Source organism: Zingiber officinale, chromosome 6A (assembly GCF_018446385.1).
Source record: "Zingiber officinale cultivar Zhangliang chromosome 6A, Zo_v1.1, whole genome shotgun sequence".
NCBI classification, from domain to species: Eukaryota; Viridiplantae; Streptophyta; class Magnoliopsida; order Zingiberales; family Zingiberaceae; genus Zingiber; species Zingiber officinale.
Window position 1 is genome coordinate 109727038 of NC_055997.1, and position 25100 is coordinate 109752137.

Sequence of the window (25100 nt, forward strand, 5' to 3'; positions counted from 1 at the left end):
ACCTGATCGTAAATATGTCATCATCCATAATTTTAATTAATATTTGTAATGATTCAAATTTTTAACACCAAATTAGGTCAAATTGGGATTAAAAAATTCCAAAAATAAATATATTTGGTCAAAAATATTTTTATGGATATAGTTACGATCAGGACAACAATACGAATGCATAGAAACTTGTTTCATCAAATTCTGATGTCTCTAAGTCTGTATTTAAGGCGTCCCATTTTGTTGTATTTTTTTTTAAATAATTAAATTTTTTAGACGAATCTCTGGATTCGTCCCAAAATTTGGGACGAATCCCTGGATTCGTCCCAAAATCCCTACCTGAAAATAATTTTTAAAAAATAAAATCAAACACCAAAGGCTTATATCTTGACCTAGAGACATCAAAATTTCATGAAACAAGTTTCTATGCGTTTGTATCGTTGACCTGATCGTAAATATGTCATCATCCATAATTTTAAATTAATATTTTCTGTGATTCAAATTTTTAACACCAAATTAGGTCAAATTGGGATTAAAAAATTCCAAAAATAAATATATTTTGTCAAAAATATTTTTATGGATATATTTACGATCAGGACAACGATACGAATACATAGAAACTTGTTTCATCAAATTCCGATGTATTTTGGTAAATATTTTTTAAAACATATATAGGTTTCTACTAACTAAAAAAGTGTTATGCAACGGATGGTTGTAAATTAGTGTCCGAAAGCTTAAATATGGAGCTAAAGACATCAGAATTTCATGAAACAAGTTTCTATGCGTTCGTATCGTTGACATGATTGTAAATATGTCATCATCCATAATTTTTAATTAATATTTTCAGTCATTCAAGTTTTTAACACCAAATTAGGTCAAATTGGGATTAAAAAATTCTAAAAATAAATATATTTGGTCAAAAATATTTTTATGGCATATTCAGATTTATAAAAGTTCTGAATTTGATCTATGTACAGTCTCAAAACTATATATATAGATACATAAAAGTTCTATATTTCATCTAGAATTATATCACACCATTCTAAAATTCTTTACTAGATAACGATGCATCCTCCTACCTTAATATTTTGCAAAGAGTTGTTAAAGATGTGCTAAAGCTAATCATATGAAATTGCCAACTAGTTAACACAATGAAAGGAACAATTATTTTAAACATTCTTTAGTTTACATTAAACACCAAAACACAACCAAACGAAGGACAAAACTATAAATTCAGCAAATTAAAATGAAAAATAAAGTGAACAAAGTGAGGAAATTTGAACCCTAATACCATACTACACAATCTCTCTCTCTCTCTCTCTCTCTATTCGATGTGCCAATTATATTAGGTTGTATCATAGTTACGATACTTGTACTTAGCTTCAAGATAATTCTTATAATTTTATTTACCGTTGCTATGACATGGATGGTTCATATCGTTGGTAAATAGGGCATTTATTTGAATGTTTAAAGAATTTCACAGTTATGTCTTGTTTCCAATCGTTCTTGTTACATGGCCATATCGTATCATATTTATAATCTTTCTTGTTACATATGATCTGGTTTATTTGTTTGTTGTTATGTAGGCAAAGGAGATTTGATGGGGAGCAAAGCTTTTGTGGCAGAGGAAGATGACTTGATGTATTCTTAGTTTATTTACCTTCTTGGTTGGATGATGGACTTATATAACATTGGGTTGTTGAACTTTATATAATATTTTCTAGAAGCTTGAACAAGATAGATCTTGTAAAATTTGTTGAGATCTTTATATTTGTTGAATTATGAGTTGAGTTCAATTATTAATATTGTATGTGAAATTAGGATGTGTTGAATGTATATTATCTGTTATTTGAATTTGGTGTTTATGTATCTATGGATTGAATTGCATAAACAAATTGAATCTGGAAAACATATTTAATATAGGGACGAATTTGGTGACGAAAATGATTTGCCCCCATTCTATCGTAATTAGGGATAAATTTATTTTCGTCCCAGATTTCGTCCTAGAATCTGGGACGAATCTGTGGATTCGTCCCAAAATTCGTCCTTGCCAAATTCGTTGTCAATTTTGTAACAAATTTATTATTCGTTGCAAAATTAGGGACAAAATGGCAAAAAAAATATTTTGTCACCGAATTTGCTCCCAAATTCGTTGCAATATTAGGGACAAACTTGGCAACAAAAAGTAATTTGTCAACGAATTCGTCCCCAAATTTGTTGCAAAAATAGAGACAAATTTGGCAACAAAAATTATGTGAATTCGTCCCCAAATTCGTTGCTAAGTTTGCAACAAAAAAATTATTCGTTGCAAATTTGTATGTTTTTTTGCAACGAATTTGAGGACGAAAATTTTATTCGTCGCCAATTTCGTCCCCAAATTTGTTGCCAAATTTGCAATAAACCATTATGTGAATTCGTCCCCAAATTCGTTGCTAAGTTTGCAATAAAAAAATTATTCGTTGCAAATTTGTATGCTTTTTTGCAACGAATTTGGGGATGAAAATTTTATTCGTCGCCAATTTCGTCCCCAAATTCGTTGCCAAATTTGCAACAAATCATAATTCGTTCCAAAAGTTTGCATCAACTATTTTGGGACGAAAAAATTTTCGTCCCTGATTTCGTCCCAAAAAATTTTGCAACGATTTTTATTTTTAAAATTCGTCCCAAATTTGTCCCAAAAAACCTTATTTTTTTGTAGTGAATGCTTACAAATGAAAATCAAAGAGGGTCGTCATTTTAACTTTTCTCTATCTCTAACTCATTTAGGAGACTCAATTGAATTGAATGTCTAACAGATTCAACTTAACTAGTCAAGTATCCAGTTGATTTACTTCAAATATAAACATTTTATTTGTTAGTTAATGAGTCTTTTGATATCATCCTCCAGTTGACTAAGATCCCCCTCGTCAATCTAATTATCGAGGCCATCATCTGCTACAATCAAGGTGAAATCATTTATTCTCAATGTCTCAACCGCACCCAACCCAAGATCATCATGCCTATTCAATAAGATGAGTATAAGTATTGTTGAGTTAAGTTCCCATTTAATTCAATTCTAAGGGTTATTATTTATTTTTTTTAACATGCAACAACAAAAATAATAATTATAAAATTTTATCCCATTAAATAGGATGAATTATATAAGTTTATTATATATATTTAAATAAATTTTATTTTATTATTGTTAATTCAACTTTCTCTTTATTACTTGGGATAAAAAAAATATTAATATTTTAATTTTAAATAATGAATATTTTAATTACAAAATAAAACATTTTAAAGTATTTTTTAAAAAATAAATAAATATTGGGCCATTTTCAAAATTAATCTAAATGATAATACATAAAATGATTAATTTGTTTTTGTACATTTTTAACATAATCGCCGCAGGCAGAGAGATGACAGCGTCGAAGGGGCAACATTCGAGAAGCGATGGTGGTGGTGCACGTCAAGGCGGCGACGTTGGAGGAGCAGCAGTTCCTCTACCACTGCATCTCCACTTCGGCCATCGATGAGGTGGCCGACGTCATCCTGGGCATCCACGCCCTGCAGTCTCACATCCAATCCCTCTCACTTCTCCTCCGGCAACGCCTGCTTTCCGACCCTTCATTCTCAGGTGAATCTTTGGTACCCTAAATCGTTTTATGTAACTAGAGAAGCTTTCTTCTTGTGTTTCTGTTCTGCAGCATGCCAAAAGGGAAAAATTCTTAATAGCCCTAATCACAATCCTCCGTAACCTATCAAATGGATCTTTTCTGCAACATAATGAATCATTAAAAATTCAAAATTGTATCCATATTTCCATAAAGTATACTGATACGGTGCATATTTGGTGGGGTCGATAAGATGATGTGGCTTGAAGTCAGGCCAGCGTGGCTGGTCAATAGCCCAACTAACGAGGAGGTCAAGAAGGTCAAAGGTCAAGCCAGCGTGGCTGGTCAACAGTCCAAGCTGACAAGGAAGGTCAAAAAGGTCAAAGGTCAAGCCAGCGTGGCTGGTCAATAGCCCAGCTAACGAGGAGGTCAAGAAGGTCAAAGGTCAAGCCAGCGTGGCTGGTCAACAGTCCAAGCTGACAAGGAAGGTCAAAAAGGTCAAAGGTCAAAGGTCAAGCCAGCGTGGCTGATCAACAGTCCAAGCGGACAAGGAAGGCAAGAAGGTCAAAGGTCAAGCCAACGTGGACGGTCAATAGTCCAGCTAACGAGGAGGACAAGAAGGTCAGAAGGGGCTCAACCCTGATAGTGAGTAGTAAAAGAGTTCATGGGCCACAAATAGCTACAGAAGGAGACTACTGGCAGGTCTGCTTTCAGACCCAGCGTGCAGGTCGGGACGTTCATGCCATGGATAACAGTACACATATGGGTCGGCGAACAGACCCAGTGTGCAGGTCGGGACGTTCATGCCATGGATAGCAGCACACATATGGGTCGGCGGACAGACCCAGCGTACAGGTCGGGACGTTCATGCCATGGATAACATCACATATATGGGTCGGCAAACAGACCCAGCGTGCAGGTCGGGACGTTCATGCCATGGATAACAGCAAACACATATGGGTCGGCAGATAGACACAGCGTGCAGGTCGAAACATACATGCCTAGGATAGCAATAAACAAATGCAGGTCGGGTATTAGACCCAGAGTGCAGGTCGGGATATATAGGCTGCGAATGTCGCAGATGAAGGTGGGTCAGTAGACCAGACACTACATGACAAATAGGCCTGCAAGGAATCGTAACCACCAGTCAAAGAACAATCATCACATGTCAGGGAATATTCCAACGGTGGGAGGCTCATACTCCTCTTGATTCCTCCGCCAGCCTATAAAAGAAAGCCACGTGTCGACCACTGCCAGACATAGCCTGACACCCAACATTCCCTGACATTCGCCAGGTTCCAGAAGCCTCAGTTACAGTATAAAAAGGGAGGCTTTGTCTCTTACGCAGGTACGCTCACTTGTCATTTCTGACCAGTCTTTTACTTTTCATGCTTTCTCTGTGATTTCTAGGGAAAAAGTACCTGACTCGAGCGTCGGAGGGCCTGACCCGGGGACTTTTTCCCTGGTTTCTGGTCTCTAACGACCGGGTGACTCGTCTGAGTGTGTGCAGAGCAATAGCGTCATAATCCTGGTCCTTTCCTTCTGTACGATTGCCCGTGTGCACCCGTCCACGGGGTACCCCGCTGAGTCAACATCGCGACGACTCTTCGTCAACTTTTAGCACAACAAGGCTCACCTCCATCTGACTCAGCTTCCGGACGGGATCAAATTTGGTGCCGTCTGTGGGAACACAATAACCTGATCCGGAACGTGACGATGGAAGAGTCTGGCCGCATTCATGTTACTATGACCGCTGGGGAGTATGAACTCTTCAAGGAGGCCAAAAGATTGGCAGCCTCGGAGAGACAGGCAACTGTCTCGCGACCACGACAAGCCCCTGCTGAGGCTTCCAAGGAGTCCCTCCCTGTTTCAGATCGGGGTTCCAAAAGAAAGCAGCCTGAGGTGTTTCCTCAACATCCTTATCGTGAGCCAAGCATAGGATATTATCAGCCAGAGCTCCAAGCGCAAAGCCTAAAGAAGGAGCAACCTCAAGCATCTGTAGCTGAGAGTTCACAGCCGCGGGATTCAAAGAAGGGAAAGGCCCTTGTCATACCTGAGGCATTCCCCGAAGATCCGGATGAGAAAGTACCTTTCTCAGTCAGGATTCTAAATGAAAGATTGCCTAAGGGCTATAGGGCTCTATCGATCGGAGAATACGATGGGAGCAAGGACCCAGAAGATCATTTGCGAAAATTAAAAAATGCAGCCCTGCTGCATCAATATAGCGATGCTGTCAAATGCAGAGCTTTCCTGAATACTTTATCTGGTTCAGCCTTAAAATGGTTCGATGGGTTGCCCCAAGGGTCCATTACCTATTTTCTGGACTTCAAAACGGCTTTTCTGCGCCGATTTGCTAGTAGTAAGAAATATCAGAAGACAGATCATTACCTTTTCACTCTAAAGCAGGGGCTAACTGAGTCCTTGCGAAGTTATATCAACCGCTTTAATCAAGTGGCTCAAGATGTCCCTACTGTCACTTCAGAGATTCTGATGAGCACTTTCTCTCATGGATTGGGAGAGGGAGAGTTCTTTAGAGATCTCATCAAAAATCCTGCTCGGAATTTTGATGAGATGGTGGAAAAAGCTGCTTCCTACATTAAGGTGGAGGAAGCACAAGCAACTCGAAGGAAGGCCGAAAGACCACCTCCTTCCGCTAACAAGCAAGAGAGAAGAGCGCCTCAACCACCCCCTCAACCTTTACCGCGAGTCCAGGAAGCCAGACCTGCCTTTCATCCCGGGCCAGAAGTTCGACCTGCCCCTCGGGTTGCTGCTGTACACATCCCCCGACCAGGGCCAAGGAATAATAGGTACTGTACCTATCATAGGTCGCATACACATGATACTAATCGTTGCTTTCAGTTCGCTCGAGACTCCAAACAGGCAGATGGGGTTGCCTCCGCCTGAGCTAGCTCCCCAGTTGATCAGGATGATGGAAGAACAAAGGGTGTCAGAACAAGCCGGACCATCTTGTCCTGACCTTGCAGGACCTAGCACGTATCAGCCTGGCCGGGGAAAAGAGCCAGAAGGATCACGGGAGGTTGAGAATAGAGGTAACGCAGCTGTTAGAGAGATTGGCATGATCTCTCGGGGGCCAACCGACGGAGATTCAGGGAGAGCACGTAAGTCTCATGTTCGGCGATTGGAGGTTCATGCTGTTGGATGCAGTCAGGAGCAAGCTGCTGGCCCTGTTCTTAGTTTTGGGCCGGCAGACCAGGAGGGTCTGGAGTTGCCTCATGACAACGCGCTCATCATCAAAGCCATCATTGCCAACAGCCGAGTGGCTCGGGTTTTTGTTGATACCGGGAGCTCAGTCAACATTCTATTCAGGACTGCATTTGAAGAGATGCAGATTGATGTCGTTGAACTTCAGCCAGTGGCTACATCTTTATATGAATTTACCGGCAATAAAGTGAAGCCTATGGGCCAAATTAAGTTGGCTATATCTTTGGGTACCAAGCCATTGGTGCGCACAAGGAACACGTTTATAGTAGTGGACTCCCCTTCTTCTTACAATGTTATCCTAGGGAGGCCAGCCCTGCATGAATTTAGGGCTGCTGTCTCGACCTTTCACCAAAAAATCAAATTTCCTGTGGGCGAGCAGGTCGGGGAAGTTAGAGGAGAACAGAAGGTTTCTCGGCGGTGCTATATTGACATGGTCCGAGTGGAGGCTCAGAAACATCAAAGGATGTAGGACGGAGGTGTTCATGTCGTCCAAGAGGAGCCCCTTCCTATAGCTGAGGAGCCCATCCCTTGGGAAGAAGTACAACTACACGCTGATCGACCCGAAAGTTTAACTCGGGTGGCTAGTGACCTTCCTCCTCCCCTCAAAGAAGAATTAATTCAGTGTTTAATCCGCAATCGGGATGTCTTTGCCTGGTCTACTGAGGAGCTGTCCAGGGTCAAGCCAGAGGTGGCTGAGCACAAGTTGCATCTACTACCTGACTCCCGACCCGTGAAGCAAAAGAAAAGAAATTTCTCAGCTGATCAGAATAAAATAATAAGAGCTGAGGTAGATTAACTCAAAAAAGCAGGACATGTTCGGGAGGTTCAATTTCCATCCTGGCTATCCAATGTAGTCTTGGTAAAGAAGCCCAATAATAAGTGGAGAGTATGTATTGACTTCCGGGACCTCAACCGAGCTAGCCCCAAAGATTGCTATCCTCTGCCCCGGATTGATCAAATGGTAGATTCCACAGCCGGATGTGAAAGAATATGTATGTTGGATGCCTACCAGGGGTATCATCAGATACCTCTAGCCCGGGAAGACCAAGAGAAGGTTAGTTTTATTACGGCCGACGGTACTTTCTGTTATACTGTCATGCCCTTTGGTCTCAGGAATGCCAGAGCTACCTACCAGCGAATGATGGATAAAATCTTCCGGGAGCAAATCGGGCGAAATGTGGAGGTTTATGTAGACGACATACTCATCAAATCCCTGCTGGCCGAAAACTTGATCAAAGATGTGGAAGAAACATGTAGAACTCTCCGACAGTATGGGTTGAAACTCAATCCCCTGAAATGCTTATTCGGGGTTAAAGGAGGAAAATTCTTGGGTTATCTGGTGACCGAGCGAGGAATAGAGGTCAATCCTGAAAAAGTTCAAGTGCTCAAGGATATGCAGCCGCCTCAGAATTTAAAAGAAACACAGAAGCTGGTCGGCAGGATAACAGCCCTGTCAAGATTCATTTCCAGATCTGCAGACCGGGCCGCTCCTTTTTTCAAAGTGTTAAGGAAGGCCTCCAAGTTCCAGTGGGATGAAGAATGCACTAAGGCTTTTGAAGAATTGAAGAAGTATTTGGAGACCCTACCCTCTCTTTTTAAGCCTGTTATAAGAGAGCCTTTATGGGTTTACTTGTCAGCCACCCTTGAGGCTGTAGGGGCAGTGCTCGTTAAAGAACAGGACAATGTACAAAGACCAGTGTATTTCTTTAGCCATTTATTGAAGGGAGCCGAGTCCCGATACACGACACTCGAGAAGTTGGTTTATGGATTGGTTCTTATGGCTCGACGGTTACGACCTTACTTTTTATCGCATCCAATCACAGTCTTAACCAACAGCACCATGGGAAGAGCACTGACTAACGTTGAAGTTGCAGGTCGGCTTATTAAATGAGCCACAGAATTGGGAGAATATGACATACAGTACCAGCCGCGCACTGCTATTAAAGCACAAGCCCTGGCAGATTTCTTAACAGAGATACATTAAATCAGCCCTGAAGAAACATGAAAGATCTATGTGGATGGGTCCGCTAATCATCATGGAAGTGGGATCGGGGTCTTAGTAATATCTCCTCAAGAAGATATACTCCAGGTGGCAGTACGATTGAATTTCCGAGCCACGAATAATGAAGCAGAGTATGAGACTTTATTGGCTGGACTGCAAGCAGCTCGACATGTCGGGGCAGTTCGGGTAATCATCTATTCAGATTCCCAGTTGGTGACTCAGCAGGTTACAGGCAACTTTATTATAAATGGTGATAAATTGTAAATGTATCAAGAAGCTTATGAGAAGATGAAGGCAGAATTTGCAGAGGTTACTGTGACAAAGATACCCAGGTCGGAGAATGAGCGGGCAGATGAATTAGCAAAGATGGCCAATTCCTTAACTACTTTGGTGCTGGATCGGTCGATGGCACAAATCTTTTTGATAGCCCAGATAGATTTGCAAAATAATGCAGAAGCAACTATGGATTGGTGGGCACCCGTGATCAGTTATCTCCGGCAAGGTATCTTACCTTCAGATCCCGAAGAATCTCGATTGGTAAGGAGGCAGGCTCATGCTTATGTCATGATTGGGGACCAGCTCTACAAGAGGTCTTTCTCTCGACCCTAACTTAAATGCTTGAGTAGGGAGGAAGCTGACCAGGCCTTGCGAGAGATACATCTAGGATGCTGTGACAATCATGTGGGAGGTCGAACATTATCTCGCAAGGTGCTCTTGGCCGGATATTTCTGGCCTACTTTACAGAGGGATGCTCACAAACTGGTGAACACATGCTTGTCCTGTCAGAAACATCAAAACTTGACCCATCGACCTACAACCCTGTTGAGAACATCTATAGTGTCCTGTCCTTTTGATCAATGGGGCATGGATATCGTGGGACCATTTCCAATGGCACCAGGTCAGAGGCGCTTCTTGTTGGTGGTCGTGGACTACTTTTCTAAGTGGGTAGAAGCAGAAGCCCTGGCCCGGATTACAAAAGATGCTGTCATCCAGTTCTTGTGGAAGAACATCCTTTGCAGATTTGGTATTCCTCACAAGCTGGTGTCCGGCAATGGAAGGCAATTTCAAGGACAAAGAATACAGGCTTGGTGCAAGGGATTTGACATAACGCAAGCATTCACTTCAGTAGCTTATCCTCAAAGCAATGGTCAAACCGAGGTAATTAATAGAGAAATAGTTAGGGGTCTGAAGGTCAAGCTAGATCATGTCGGAGGCAATTGGGTGGAAGAGCTGCCAAGCATTCTGTGGGCCTATCATACAACACCCCGGGAAAGCACAGGTCTGACACCGTTTCACTTGGTTTATGGCAATGAGGCAGTGATACCCATAGAAATTGGGGTACCGTCGGTCAGAAGGATATTATACGATGAAGGAAATGCAGAACGTCGATTAGCTGAGCTAGATCTTATTAGCGAGACCCGCGACCAAACAGCGGCTCGGTTAGAGGCTTATCGATAAAGAATGAGACAAAATTACAATAAAAGAGTAATTCCTCGATTCTTTGGAGAAGGAGATCTGGTCTGGAAGCAAATCAAGCCAGTAGGGGACGTGACTAAGCTAGCACCACAATGGGATGGACCTTATAAAGTCATTAAAAAGTTAGCCTCCGGAGCTTATTATTTACAAGATGAACGAGGCAAGAAGCTAGATCGACCCTGGAGCGCTAATTATCTACGACCTTATCGAGTTTGAAGGATAGGCCGAGAAGTGCAGATCGAGTGAAAAGCTGAGCTGTGACTCATCTCACAGGTGGGGTTAGCGGACCGAGGAAAAGTAGATCGGAAAAAACGAGAAATGTGAAAGCAGATTATATGTAAAACGTCATGACAAAGCTAAGCAATTTAAAGCAAGCATTGGAAGGTGAAAAAAAAAAAACAACAGCAAAGTAGTTTACAAGCAATTTTTGAATCATTAGCGGAATTGACACTGTTCGGGGTCTTTTTTTAGTGCCAGTCGCGAAAGCCCGAACCAAATCAAATGCTGTGCAGGCGCTCAACATAAGCACTCCGGGATTCCCACAGTCCCTAGCTGTCCTCCCGTGTAAGGGCTCCGCTCGCCCCTCTTTCAGACCCTACCTATGATGGGCGAAGAACTGGAAGAAGAAGTTCCGTCGCCCTAGGTACGCTAGATCGCTCTTTCGTAGGCTGATAGTTCTTTCTTTCTCCGGCTGGATTGCATGCCCGAACCTTCTCGTGGTCGCTGTCTATAGTTCCTCTTTAGGCTGGTAGAGCCTGTTAACTCTACAAAAAGTCAAAAAATGTCAGTTGAAAGGGGCAAATATCTCATCTGGAATCTCTTTGATGATTCGATCGTGGTCTAAGAATTCAGGAGGTGGAATGGACTTTAAATAGTCCTGCTCATGAAGTTGTCGCAGAGCCCCGCCCGCCCCGTAGATAGCAGATGTGGAAAAGCGATGTCCCACCTGTGCACAAAATTCTGGAGAACGCAGATACTCGGCCCGGTGTCGCAGGCAGCGATCGTTTTCCCCTTCTCTGTAAAGGGCCAGAGCTGTTGACACACCCTCTGTGGTGGCCCTAGCCTGAGTTAGTTCACTTCTGGCAGTGGCCAATTCTGTTACTTGGGAAGTCAGTTGGGTCTCTCGAAATTTCAAAAGGACCTCCTGCGATTTTAATTTTTGGTCCTGGTCTTGCATCAGAGTTTCAGTCGCACGCAGTTTTGGAACCAGCTGGTCCATGGCTCTTTGATGCTCTAAAGCCTGCTGATTCATACTTTGTTGGTGTACATTATCAGCCTGACTCTGCTTCTCCCGAAGCTCTTCAAGTTCGTGCTCAGTTAGGGCTAGGGACACTTCTAGACTATTTTTCCTACTGGTCAAAGATTTTATCTCTGCTCGCAGAGCATGGCTGGCCTGGGCAGGATCATTCAGTTGTAATTCCAGTTCAGCAACATGGTCTCGTAACATCTTATTCTGATGATGAGTAGCATGGAAGGAATGGTTCATTATCATAGATTCTGCACAGACCTGAAATATGCAAGAAGTATCTGATAAGAGCAGGAAAAACAACAGTTGGAAAATTTTTGAGGGTTACCTCGATATATAACTCTGCAAATTGATCCATTTGGGTCGGGGGAGGCAAAGAATCCATATGCCGCAGACTTTCTTCCCATGGAGTGGCCAGACGACCTTTTATTTTCAGAGAGCTGGTGGGAACATCTGTCTGAGACCATAACTATGCTTCAGAAGGAAAAGTAGTGCAGTAGTCCTGATAAGTAAGCGGAGGGGGTCCTGAGGGACCCGCGGCTGAGCCGGGAGTAGCTGAAGGCTCGGCGGTGGCACCAGAGGGAGCCGAAGACGGTCCCTGAGGGGGCTCTGAGGGGGGGGGGGTAACCGAAGGGCATGTTGAAGGGCCAACCTCATCACCCTGAGTGTGTTGCGCGTTGAACGGTTGAGCCAATGGGGGCTCGGCCTGATTACTGGACGAAATAGGAGGGTCATCTACATGGCTTGGGATTGGAGGTGAGGTGGAGTCACCTGATGGGATGGGGTAAAGTCAGCTGCATGTGGAGGAGAAGGAATAGACGAGCGGCTCGAGTCTGGCATCACGCGAGGGACTCGGCGCCGACGCCTCTGAGATAGTGGATGGTCGTCAGAATCGGAGTCATCTGAGGGTGATCGAGCCCTGCGTCTAGAAGGATTGGAGACATTCTGGCTCAAGCGATCATTCGCAGCACGGGCTCGATGAGCCGCTTGGTAAGCATCACGAGAGGCAGAGCTAGTAAAGGGAACGTTGCATGTGCCCCCACCAAGGCCCATCAATCTTTCGCCAAGTCCCCGACCAGGGATGTAAGTAACTCGAGGAGAATTAACCGAAGGTAGTGGTACTAAGGCAGGAGGCCGGGCCGTACGTGGGGCTCGGGGGTAATTGGGAGCCCGGGGGCGAAAGGGAGTATCCGACCTAGGTGGACGAGCAGCCCGGGGGCGAGCAGGAGCGACCGATCAAGGGGCACGAACAGTCCGAGACCGAGTAGGAGGGGCCAGTAAAGAAGATCGGGCAGCAGAAGAGCCTCCCTGAACGGGTCTGAGCGGAGGGCTGGTCGATGAAGCCCTGCCGATTGAGATCGAAGACGAGCGGGGAAGTGCTCTTCTCTCCAGGATAACTCGCCCTCGCCTCATTATCTCCATGTCACTTAGAGGAAGGGGATGAACCTCTGAAGCATAGGTTAAGATTTCAGCTGCAACGGGCAAAGTGTGAAATTACTTTCCCTAGAAGAAATACAATACTCATGCAGTGATGACAAAACAGAAAGAAAAGCTTACCCAGGGAGCGAGGCGTCTCCTGGGTCATATTACTCAGGCGAAAGTAGGACAACAGTTCCTCGGATAGAAGATGTATTAAGTTAATGCGCCAGCCGGCCAGGCGAGATGAGGCTTCCAAATAAGAAGCGTCCAGATGAAATTCACCCAGCTCGGGAGAGGAGGGAAGTGATTGTTGCCATCGCAGAGGCCAATACACGTTGCGAGGAAAGGCAATAAAGAAAAATTGATTTCTCCAGCTAGGGTCGGAAGGCGGTAAGGAGGAGAATAAATTAGTGCGAAGACGGGGCTGAAAACGAAATACGCCTTCTTCTTGGTGCCGTAGGGTGAAGAAGCAATGAAATAAGTGGGCGGACCAGGATATTTCGCACACTTCACACAGAATTACAAAGCCACAGAGGATTCTTATGGAATTGGGTGTCAGTTGCCCCAGAGAAATATGGAAATAGCGGCCTATGTCGGTAAAGAAAGGATGGATAGGAATGCGGAGGCCAGCCACAAATTGTTCTCTGAAAAAGGTGCTGGAGCTAATAGGGGGATCAGAGAATCGATGTACTCCAGTGGGGATGATCACTTGCACGTCATCCTCGACTCCATAGGTGTAACGTAAGTCATCTCGAGCACATTCATCGAAAGAGGAAGAGCCGGGGTAAAGTATAGACACCAAAGAAGAGAGAAAAGAAGGGGACGCCATGAGAAGCGGAAACGGAAAAAGGGAGGACTAAGCGAAAAATGATCGGGTCAAAATGGACAGGAGCAGGAAGGATGCAAATAAAAGGCAGAAGGGAAGGACGTCAAACGTTGCAAGATGAAAGCGTGGAGACTATTTGTAGACGCCTAATAAAGGGGTAATTTCGTCAGATTATCATCCATCGGCGCAAAATAATAGGCGGGAACAACAAAAGTCGTAGGATCCGCCTCGGAAGTAACACCCAGGGGCATATTCAGAAGAACACTAGCGCGGTATATGAGGAGGATCTCGGGAAAAGGTATCTGTAGTTATTAAAGTGCTCAGACTTTCCCGAACTGGAGATAATTATCAGATTCCTCGGTCTGCGTATTCAGACCTGGATCGCGAGGTACCCCGATCTGTGCATGACTTCTACTTTCTGACCTTCGATTATCCAGACCTGGAATAAGACACAGGTCGGTGTTAGACAGAGGCTGGTCTGTGGTTAGTCAGGCCTGGGATGAGATGCAGGTTAGGAGTAAGACCGAGGCTGAAGATTGGTCAAGGATAGGATGCGGATTGATGAACTAGAAAGATTTCCGATCTAGGATGAGTGGGATCTAAAATGGGCGACCAAATTGTAAGCAGAGCTTTGAGGTTATTTCAGTAGGGAAATATGCAAGATTATCAGCAAGAGAGCCACATTACAAATAAAGTTAGAGAACAAATGAAAATCCGCAGGCAAGAGATATCACGAGGAATATAAGCATGTTGGAATAAAGAAAAAGCAGTGAATAAGTTACCAAGAAAGTTGATTTGTACATCAAGAAAAAGTACTTAAGAAAGCAATACATACAACCAGATTAAGGTTTTTTGTTAAGAGGTGGAGGATTATCTTCGGTAGGGCCAGCTATATGCTCAGTAGGGCCAGAAGCAGGTTCAACCGGAGGTTCGTGTAAGACAAAGAGGTCGTCATCATCCTTAAAAGAGGGGAAGGACCCATCAGGAATTTCATCCATGATGCGACCTATGTCTACAAAATCCTCCGAAGGGACAGATAAAATCATATTCTGTTCCAGCATTTGACGAGCTCCTCCACCCACGCCGCAGCATACCATGAAGTGCATTACATCTCCCATTTTCTTTATGAAGAAGGGGGAGGTGACATATGCTCGTCTGTAGGCCCTCAGTTGACCCACTTCGCCTGCTTGATACTCGACCAGCTGTGTCTCTGCTTTCTTCTGGTCAGCCTGGGCTTGAATCAGGGCTTCTTGACCTTGGGAGACATCCTCTTGAATCTTCAGAAGGTCGGCCTGCACAGCTTTGAGAGTTGCCTGGCTGGCCTCCCATTGGCTTTGAAGAGCCTTCTCCCGGTCGGCGTTAGAAGCCAGTTGATTTTGAACTTCTGCCAGGGTCTTTTGAAGGCTCTCCTGGGTTTCTTGTGAGCTAGCCAATTGGGCATCCTTCTTCTCCAGCTCAGCCTCTAACTCTTGGCGCTTTTCTACCTCGGAGGCCAACTTCGACTCACTGGTCTGTAAAGCTAGTTCCAAGGCCTTGATCTTGTCAAAAGCCGCATGAGAAATATTGGGGGCCGATCCGGCAGACTCTCCAATCAAGCGAAGATAGTGAGCCAGATCCCCGGGTGTGGGGTTGAGAGGATCGCGAGGAGTCAGGGGTAGCTCTATTTCCTCCAGGCGAGCTTTCAGCGCTTCATTGTCCCTCTGTAAGTTACAGGCGTGCTGAAGGGCGCTTAAGTTGGCGGAGCAGGGCTGGGTCAGGTGTCAGGTATATGAAGAAAGGTTGTAAAAGATTGTAGCAAAGAAGCGTGGGTGTAAAAAGACTTACAGCGACCATTTGACAAGCCGCATGATCTAGCCCCCCAACGGAGCATTCTTCCAAAATTTGCGATTGTCGGTGCGCCAGGAGGCCGCTAAATCGCCTTCTAATTCGATTAGAGCAGTAAGGGGAGGAGCCCCATCAGTAGTTTCTACGCCTACCCCTGAGCCTGTGGAGGAAGGCACGCGCCAAAAATCAGTAAAGGAGTATTTCTTGCGAGTTTTCCTCCAAGATCTAGAAGTAGACGCGGGAGCATCCAAGGGAAGGGGGACAGATGGAGTGTCAGAGCTCCTGGGCTGGTCCGTTAAGTGTAAAGATGGCTGACTGGGAGAAGAGGTTGGTGCTTGCGAAGAAGCCTGCGCAGGAGCTTTGCCTCGACCAGAAGCCAGGACTGATACGTGGGGTGACGCGATGGGAACTTCAGGCCCTATAATGCTCTCTCGGGCAGGAGTAGTTGCTTTGAGTTCCAAGGGGCGGAGAGTAGCAGATGAGCGACGGCTGGGCGGGATAGATGGAGGTGACGCTTGAATAGCGGGAGTCACTCTCTTATGCTTGCGTTGAAGTTTCAGGCGCTCAGCCGGTCGGGGGAATGCCACTTGCATCTCTTCAAATTGTTTTACGGTGGCCTCCCCGGCCTGTTCTCCCGAGGCTTCCTCTATTTGCCCTATCAGGGATAGGTCAACTTGTTCTACAGCGACCAGGTCTTCAGCTATAGCTGCATCCAGGGGAAGTGCTGAGGAAGCTCCCTCATGAGTCGCCGCCGGCAGAATTGGAGATAGAGTAGGAGCGGACTGCGAAGCAGAGGGGCTAGACCGGGAGGAAGCTGCTACACCCCGTCTAAGCTCTTCGCCTAAATTTTTCAAATAAGAGGAGGACCGACGCTTAACGTCAGACGAGTAGGCTCGATACATGGCAGCTTCTGCGATAGAGAAGAAAGATACCTCAGTTAGGGAATAATAGATAAAAGGAAAACGGGGTCTTACCAAACGGAGCCCCGATGTCCTTCTGAACAGGGCTGAGCCCAAATAAATATAGAAAGCCTTCCAACAACAACACAGAAAAGTTAACAAGTACGCCTTGCAGCGCTTCGGAGGCAGAGATACAAGTAGGCTGGTGCTGGTGTGAAGGAAGGTTATCAGGGAGATCTGGGCGCCATTGTATAGGCCCGACCAGTGGTTGAGGTAGTCTGACAAAGAAGAAGCGGGATTTCCACCCCTTGTTCGAAGAGGGCATGTCAGCAAAAAACTTATAGTCGGGTCTAGCTTGTACCATGAATATGCCCGGCTCTGAACGTTTGAAGGAAAAAAGTGGTGAAAGAGATGAACAGTCAAGGGAAGCTCATATATACGACAGAGAATAATGGTGCCGCAAACTGCCCTAAAGAAGTTAGGAGCAAGCTGAGAAACGCAAACGCCAAAGTATTCGCTCAGAGAAGAAATGAAGGGATGAATGGGAAAGCGAAGACCTCCCAGAATCTGATCTTTGAAAATAGTCATGAAACATTCCGGAGGGCTAGCAGGATGCTCTCGAGGTGTGAGAACTCGAAGTTCATAAGCATCATTAAGATGCAGGTCTGAACGAATCACTGATAGGTCGTGGTCATCCATATCTGAAATGAAGCAGGAATACCAAAGAGTGGTCTTACCATCAGCCATTGTCAGGGTAAAGGGAGTTGAGGATGAGATTAGTCGAAGAGGAGAAGAACACTAGATGAAGGAGCTTAGAAGAGGAAAGGTGCGGACGCCGGTGAAGTCGAAGCGACAGGAAGCAAACGGTCAAAACGAGCAAGGCAATGACTGCGGACGACCTTTAGGGTTTATAAAGGCAGGGTTTCTAGGGAATATCGAAAAAAGAAGAGTATCTTTTTTGGGTAAAGCGCTTAAAACCGTCTGATCGTCGAAGAACATACTCTTATGGGAAAGCGTGTACAAAAAGGAGTGGTGTGGACGACGTCACTCTGCATAAGCAATAAAAGCAGAGGACAGGTGTCGACCTCCGAGGAGTTATATTAATGATGGATGTGATAAGGAAATCATGATACGAAGCAAGTGTACGGAAACTCTTACCACATTCTTTTCTGGAGAATCGTGAAAGAAAAGTAGCGGGAGAAGAATTCAAATACAGCAAGGCCAAGGCTAAGTAAAGTGTTAGTATGGCTATTCCCTCAACACTACTAATAATATGTTTTTTGATGACAGACGATGTGAGAGCTCCAAGAACGAGTCTGGATCGGGAGTTCGACCCCCAGATTAGCAACCTATATCCAGATCGGGAGTTCGACCCCCAGATCGATAACTTACAGCCGGATCGGGAGTTAGACCCCCGGGTCAGTTACAGGTGTCCTGTCTGTTGAATCGATCCGCAGGTTTGCAACATTTATCTTGACCAGGAGGGCAGCTGCTCGGTCGGCTGTTCCAGACTCTTGCCTCAGTGCAAGTTATAAGTGAGCTCTGCTCTCACACCCAACGACCGATCTGCTCGGTCGGCTGTTCCAGACTCTTGCCTCAGTGCAAGTTATAAGTGAGCTCTACTCTTACGCCCAACGACCGAGCCGCCTACTGTTCCGCACTCTTGCCCGGTGTTATAAGTGAGCTCGCTCACGCCCAACCACCGAGCCGCTTTCTACTGCTCCGCACTCTTGCCTCGCGTTATAAAGTGCTAGTTTAAGAACTTACACTTAATGACTGTAGGCATTCAAGTTGAAAAACTGTCCCAACTTTCGCGCCAAACAACCGAGTTATAAGTGAGCTTGCTCTCGCGACCAAGTCTCAGACTCTCGCGCCAAGCGATCGAGTTATAAGTGAGCTGCTCTCACGACCAAGTCCTAAATTCTCACACCGAGCAGCCGAGTTATAAGTGAGCTCCTCTCACGCCCAACGTCTTACACTCTCGCACCGAGTGGTCGAGTTATAAGTGAGCTGCTCTCACGATCAAGCCTCACACTCTCGCACCGAGCGGTCCAGTTATAAGTGAGCTCGCTCTCACGACCAAGTCCCAGACTCTCCAGCCGACTCGGTCAAGTTATAAGTGAGCTTTGCTCTCACGCCCAACGACCGAGCTGCTCGGTCGGTTGTTCCAGACTCTTGCCTCAGTGCAAGTTATAAGTGAGCTCCGCTCTCACGCCCAACGACCGAGCTGCTCGGTTGGCTGTTCCAGACTTTTGCCTAAGTTATAAGTGAGCTCTGCTCTCACGCTCAACGACCAAGCTGCTCGGTCGGCTGTTCCAGACTCTTGCCTCAGTGCAAGTTATAAGTGAGCTCTGCTCTCACGCCCAACGACCGAGCTGCTCGGTCGGCTGTTCCAGACTCTTGCCTCAGTGCAAGTTATAAGTGAGCTCTGCTCTCACGTCCAACGACCGAGCTGCTCGGTCGGCTTTTTCAGACTCTCGCCTCAGTGTGAGTTATAAGTGAGCATTGCTCTCACGCCCTACAACCTTCCCGGTTGGCTCAATCACTTTCGAGGTTAGTATCTTTTACATATAAAGTAAAGTACAACATGCCTTACAGGTATTGCTGCTTACTACTATAATGGCCCAGAATAAGGAAAAAGTGAGGTACGCGAGGTGCGTTTGTTATGTTTTCTAAGAGGCTAAAAGAATGCAGGTATTTTATAGCGATACAAACACAGACCGAAGGAAAGAATACAGTTATAAAGTAGAAAGTTGGCCTCATTTCATAAAGAGGGATTCATGGAAAGGAACATTTAGTAGTACTCTCAATAGCTGAATTATTGTTTATTAATTACATAAGACCAGTAGGGGATACAGGTGCTGTTACAGGAATAAGCGTCCTGCAAGAAGGAACGCCCTACAAGTCAGGAACCATTGAGACAACTAAAGCCCGGACAAGAGCCACTGAGACAACTAAAGCCCGGACAAGAGCCACTGAGACAACTAAAGCCCGAACAAGAGCCACTGAGACAATTAAAGCCCTGACAGGAGCCACTTAGACAACTAAAGCCCGAACAGGAGTCACTAAGACAACTAAAGCCCGGGCAGGAGTCACCGAGACAATCAAAGCCAAGACAGGAGCTACAGGAGTTAGTTAAGGTGTGTGGGCACTGCCCTGGGAAGGAACATCCTGAGGGTCAAGAGCCGCTGGGACGTTGCTCGGGCCAACTCTGCTTGAAGGGATCTGATGATGGTCTGCTGCTGAGAGATGGTGTATTGTTTATCATCAAGGCACGTACGGAGGAGGGATAACTTGACCTCATGTTCTTGCTGCAGACGATCCTGGAGGCTAAGTTGGTGTTGCAGGTCAGACTGGTATTTCTCTTTCATTGCCTTTTCTGCGCGAACGCGAGATTTAGCAAGGCGATACAAGGCATCTGCGTCCCGCAAGGAAGCGAGTTGACGATCTCGAGCCAGGGACATATTTTTCAGTTCGAGCTCCTTCTCTGCAAGCTGTAGGGTGAGGTGATTTAGCCGCACTTGGAGGGATGGCTGATCAACCTCGTCAGAAGAGGGTGAATGCATTGTGTCAGGGAGAAATTAGGAGAAGGCAGCGTGACGAAAAATAGGAAGAGAATGAGGGAAAAGAAGGATACAAGAAGAGAGCGTCTGGAGGTCTTTTTAAAGAGAAGATTGGGCACCATACCCTAGGCAACCATTAAAGTAATTACACGGGCACCGTCCCCAAGGCAACCACTAAAGCAATTACGCAGGCGCCGTACCACAAGCAACCACTAAAGCAATTACGCAGACAGGGTATCCCAGGCGATAGGACATAAAGGGTGGTACAGTATGTATGGCAGGAGACAGAGAGCACAGAGGGGTGTAGGGGTCTAGTCAGTCAGACTTGGGTCTTCCTTCGACTTGAGGGGGAGGCTTGTGATACGGTGCATATTTGGTGGGGTCGATAAGATGATGTGGCTTGAAGTCAGGCCAGCGTGGCTGGTCAATAGGCCAGCTAACGAGGAGGTCAAGAAGGTCAAAGGTCAAGCCAGCATAGCTGGTCAACAGTCCAAGTTGACAAGGAAGGTCAAAAAGGTCAAAGGTCAAGCCAGCGTGGCTGGTCAATAGCCCAGCTAACGAGAAGGTCAAGAAGGTCAAAGGTCAAGCCAGCGTGGCTGGTCAACAGTCCAAGCTGACAAGGAAGGTCAAAAAGGTCAAAGGTCAAGCCAACGTGGCTGGTCAACAGTCCAAGTTGACAAGGAAGGCAAGAAGGTCAAAGGTCAAGCCAACATGGACGATCAATAGTCCAGCTAACGAGGAGGACAAGAAGGTCAGAAGGGGCTCAGCCCTGATAGTGAGTAGTAAAAGAGTTCATGGGCCACAAATAGCTACAGAAGGAGACTACTGGCAGGTCTGCTTTCAGACCCAACGTGCAGGTCGGGACGTTCATGCCATGGATAACAACACACATATGGGTCGGCGAACAGACCCAGCGTGCAGGTCGGGACGTTCATGCCATGGATAGCAGTACACATATGGGTCGGCGGACAGACCCAGCGTGCAGGTCGGGACGTTCATGCCATGGATAACATCACATATATGGGTCGGCAAACAGACCCAGTGTGCAGGTCGGGACGTTAATGCCATGGATAACAGCAAACACATATGGGTCGGCAGATAGACACAGCGTGCAGGTCGAAACATACATGCCTAGGATAGCAATAAACAAATGCAGGTCGGGTATTAGACCCAGAGTTCAGGTCGGGATATATAGGCTGCGAATGTCGCAGATGAAGGTGGGTCAGTAGACCAGACACTACATGACAAAGACAAATAGGCCTGCAAGGAATCGTAACCACCAGTCAAAGAACAATCATCACATGTCAGGGAATATTCCAACGGTGGGAGGCTCATACTCTTCTTAATTCCTCCGCCATCCTATAAAAGAAAGTCACGTGTCGACCACTACCAGACATAGCCTGACACCCAACATTCCCTGACATTCGTCAGGTTTCAGTTACAGTATAAAAAGGGAGGTTTTGTCTCTTACGTAGGTACGCTCACTCGTCATTTCTGACCAGTCTTTTACTTTTCATGCTTTCTCTGTGATTTCTGGGGAAAAAGTACCTGACTTGAGCGTCGGAGGGCCTGACCCGAGGACTTTTTCCCTGGTTTCTGGTCTCTAACGACCGGGTGACTCGTCTGAGTGTGTGCAGAGCAATAGCGTCATCGTCCTGGTCCTTTCCTTCTGTACGATTGCCCGTGTGCACCCGTCCACGGGGTACCTCGCTGATTCAGCATCGCGACTACTCTTCGTCAACTTTTAGCACAACAAGGCCCGCCTCCATCTGACTCAGCTTCCGGACGGGATCATATACTAAGAATTTACTTACATAGCTTCTTATTTTGTTTCAGACAGTTCTCCTGACCCGTCTCTTGCCCTGGAGAGATCTTTATCGGAAGCAGAGACTTATGTGTCAAAGGTTAGATATAGTCCAGATACATAGAAGTTTATAGCTTCTCTATGAAGAAAAATGTGCAACAAAATCCGGAAGCTGACTATTTGAACTGATGCGTGCTTTTAAACATTGCTGCAGGATCAAGTTGAGCACAACAGGTTCTTATCACCTCATGCCCTGCGCGCCCATGTTAAGAACATAGAGAAAGAAATCAAGATTGTTCAGTCAAAGGGTTTCCTTGATTGTGATCTACCACAGCCTCCTGGTATCATTTGTTGTTTCCATGATGCATTTTTTTTTAATCTTAAAAAAGCATTGTTATTAATGGGTTTGTTGCACAAAAAGAGAAGAATTTTTTTTTCCTTTCATAATCTGTTGATATGTTATTTCTATTTGGATTCTTTAGAAAATTATGTAATAACAGTGTTCATTATTATATTGTTACAAGCATTGCCTAATTTGGTAAACATTATACTTGTGGGTTCACTTATGTCTCGGATTGGTGCAAGCAGGTAAGCTATTATACTAGTTAGCGTTATTTTTGGCTAAGGAACTTATCACTTTGTTTTTAGTCAGCAGAGGTAGGTTTTAACTCACTTAAGCATAGATGTTATGTTATTGGAGTTGACCATACACACTTTGATCTAGCTACCCTTGTTATATTCTTTAGTTCTTTTCTCAAACCTTGAAAAATAAATTAAGATTAATTTGGAGAACCTCATTTTGAAGCCATGCATAGAGGTTTTATTGTGATGGTGATGTTGATATTTCTATCTCAATTGTAATTACTTTAAAGAGTTTTATTAGGTCTTGTTGTACCCATTAAATCTTCAACTCTACACAATTAATGTATCCAATTGCATAATTTATCGGTCATTGAAATACCCACCTATAGAAATGTATACATAAATAACTCTATTGAAATACCTGCCTATATAAATGTATACATAAATAACTCATAAGATGTAAGCACCTTTTCTTCACAAAATTTGTTTCCACTAGCCTTCTCAAAATTCTGTGTGTTAAGCTTTCTACCTGAAACAACATGCTTGGTACAATTCATGGTATCACAAGGCACCTGCTACAGGATCAGCATCACTCCATTTGTTCTGTAACTAAGTTTGTCCAAGGCAAGATTAAGAATATTTGTTTCAACTTGAATTCTGATCCTAATTGCACCTTTTTAGTTTCAACTGTTATTAACAGATTAGCGATTTGGTTGGTTAGGATTGAAAGAAGTGAAAGATTCATTAAGATTCATGAGTACATATGATTTTCTTGGAATTGTTTGATTAAGTATGAAAGCATGTTGTAGTCTTTAGAAGTGAAAAGCCCGTGATTGCTGTAGAGAGTCAAACATTCTATATCGCAAAAATATAAATGTTACCAAATGATTCATGCTATCCAAAGAAGTTCTACACTTGCTATCACTGATGCAATCCGAAACTAGCCTAAAGTATTAGTTAAGTGCTGAAAGTACAATGATCTGAGAACAGTTGAACTTTGCAATTTGAAGAAACTCCACATCAGTAATCCAATTATTGAGATAGTTTCAGTTCTTGGTTAATATGATCACCTTCCACATTTAGAGTAGTTTTCTAATCAAATTTTAACACACCATGCCATTTGGGCAAATGCCCATACGTTTAGCTTACACAAATAAAATTTCATCCACGATTGTGCTTCGTTCTAATTCTAAAGTTTAGCTCTTTCTTAACTTCTTTTGTGATGTTTAGTTACTCAAATTGTTACAAACAACTGTTAATACAACGAACTAACCATCTTCATGCAAGTCTTGCTGAATTTCTCCTTAAAACCTTCACAAATGCTCAAACTGGGCAACCTTAGTTTTCCATGTCTCAGCTTTCTAACCTGAATTTAGCATAGCTTTCTTATATGTTGTTTCACACAGATGTCGCGAAAAAGCTCACACTACCTGCTAACTATTTGTGATATATTTTAATATCAAACTAGATTGTGAGGTTCATCAGCAAATGCAGCTATGGTGGGCAGGGAAAGAACTTGTTAGAGGCAAAAGACTATGCGACTATATCGGTACAAATGAGAAAACAAAGGTGAAGTTACTAAATGATATTACTTCGAAATTACCTTTCCTTTTTCCTGTTTTCCTTGGGGAAATTTCTTACCATGCTCATCTTCTGGTCGGCAGATTGTGATCACATTGAAACCAGCTTGTTGAAGACCTTTAAAGCTTTTCATTGAGCCACCCCAACCCCAACATGCTAAATTACTTGCATCCTTATAATTATATAGTTCTTGCACATTTTGTTTTCTTATTCATTTTACGATAAATTTCTCGGTGTAAATCATCCATTTGAATGTGCCGGTTGCGGATTGTGGGGCAGACAGACGGATCTTGCTTAGGGCCCGTCCTGTAAAGCCAAGTTCAAAAAACAAAAAAAAATTATTACCTATCTAAATTTTTTTATTTAGCCCATTAAAATCCACTCCTTTCTTATTCAAAGCTCTTCATTAAGTATAAGCCACTTCCAACTCTAATTTCTGATTCCTGGCTACATATTTAAAAATAATAATTATGTCAATTTCAGTTTTGAGCTGCTTCACTACATATTTTAATAAAATATGAACAACTTGAATAGAGATTAATTAATTTTCCTTTTTTAGGATTTAAGAATAAATTTATTTATAACATTAAATGAGTATTTGCCTTTTTAAAGATATTTTAGTCACTAAAATTATTTGAATTAAAATTCGAAGATCTTTTTATATATGTATCAGGTATCTAGATGTTATAACTTGATTAATTTTGATAGGGCATCAATTTTTGTCTACCAAGTAAAATTAGAAAGCGGGTGTTTCTGAAATGGCGTTCAGTAGTTTAATCGTTAGGTAAATTTTACATGAGAATTGAGTCCTGATTGTTTAATAAATATATCGAGGGGTTGGTGGTGAGTCCAATCATACTAAAATTCGAAGATTTCTCAACGTTAAATCGATCGGAGGTTCATATGGATAATGAGAGTTACAACAATGGAATAAAGGAAAACAAATTTAACATTTTATAAATGTTTATATAAATGATTTTCTTGAAGTTTAACAATTTCAATTTTACATTACGCCAAGATAATAGATAAAATTATATGCATCACAGTAAATTGGGTTTAAAAAAATAATTCTTTT

At 44.1% G+C, this 25100-nt stretch overlaps 1 protein-coding gene across 1 annotated transcript; it reads left to right on the plus strand.

The window, feature by feature from the left end:
* Positions 1 to 3353: 3353 nt before the first annotated feature.
* On the plus strand, positions 3354 to 24338 carry LOC121997387 (cilia- and flagella-associated protein 298-like). Its single transcript, XM_042551770.1, has 5 exons — positions 3354 to 3604; positions 21895 to 21962; positions 22077 to 22203; positions 23913 to 24013; positions 24109 to 24338. The coding sequence occupies exons 1-5, from the start codon at positions 3421 to 3423 to the stop codon at positions 24136 to 24138; spliced, it is 510 nt and encodes a 169-aa protein (XP_042407704.1). The 5' UTR covers positions 3354 to 3420; the 3' UTR covers positions 24139 to 24338.
* Positions 24339 to 25100: the final 762 nt, after the last annotated feature.

What these genes read in the sequence shown, in the direction of transcription:
- LOC121997387 (XM_042551770.1), top strand. Translation starts at nt 3,421, where the DNA reads ATGGTGGTGGTGCACGTCAAGGCGGCGACGTTGGAGGAGCAGCAGTTC. An exon ending in TGATCTACCACAGCCTCCTG is followed by an intron (nt 22,204 to 23,912) that starts GTATCATTTGTT and finishes ATATCAAACTAG; the next exon opens with ATTGTGAGGTTCATCAGCAA. An exon ending in GTACAAATGAGAAAACAAAG is followed by an intron (nt 24,014 to 24,108) that starts GTGAAGTTACTA and finishes TCTGGTCGGCAG; the next exon opens with ATTGTGATCACATTGAAACC.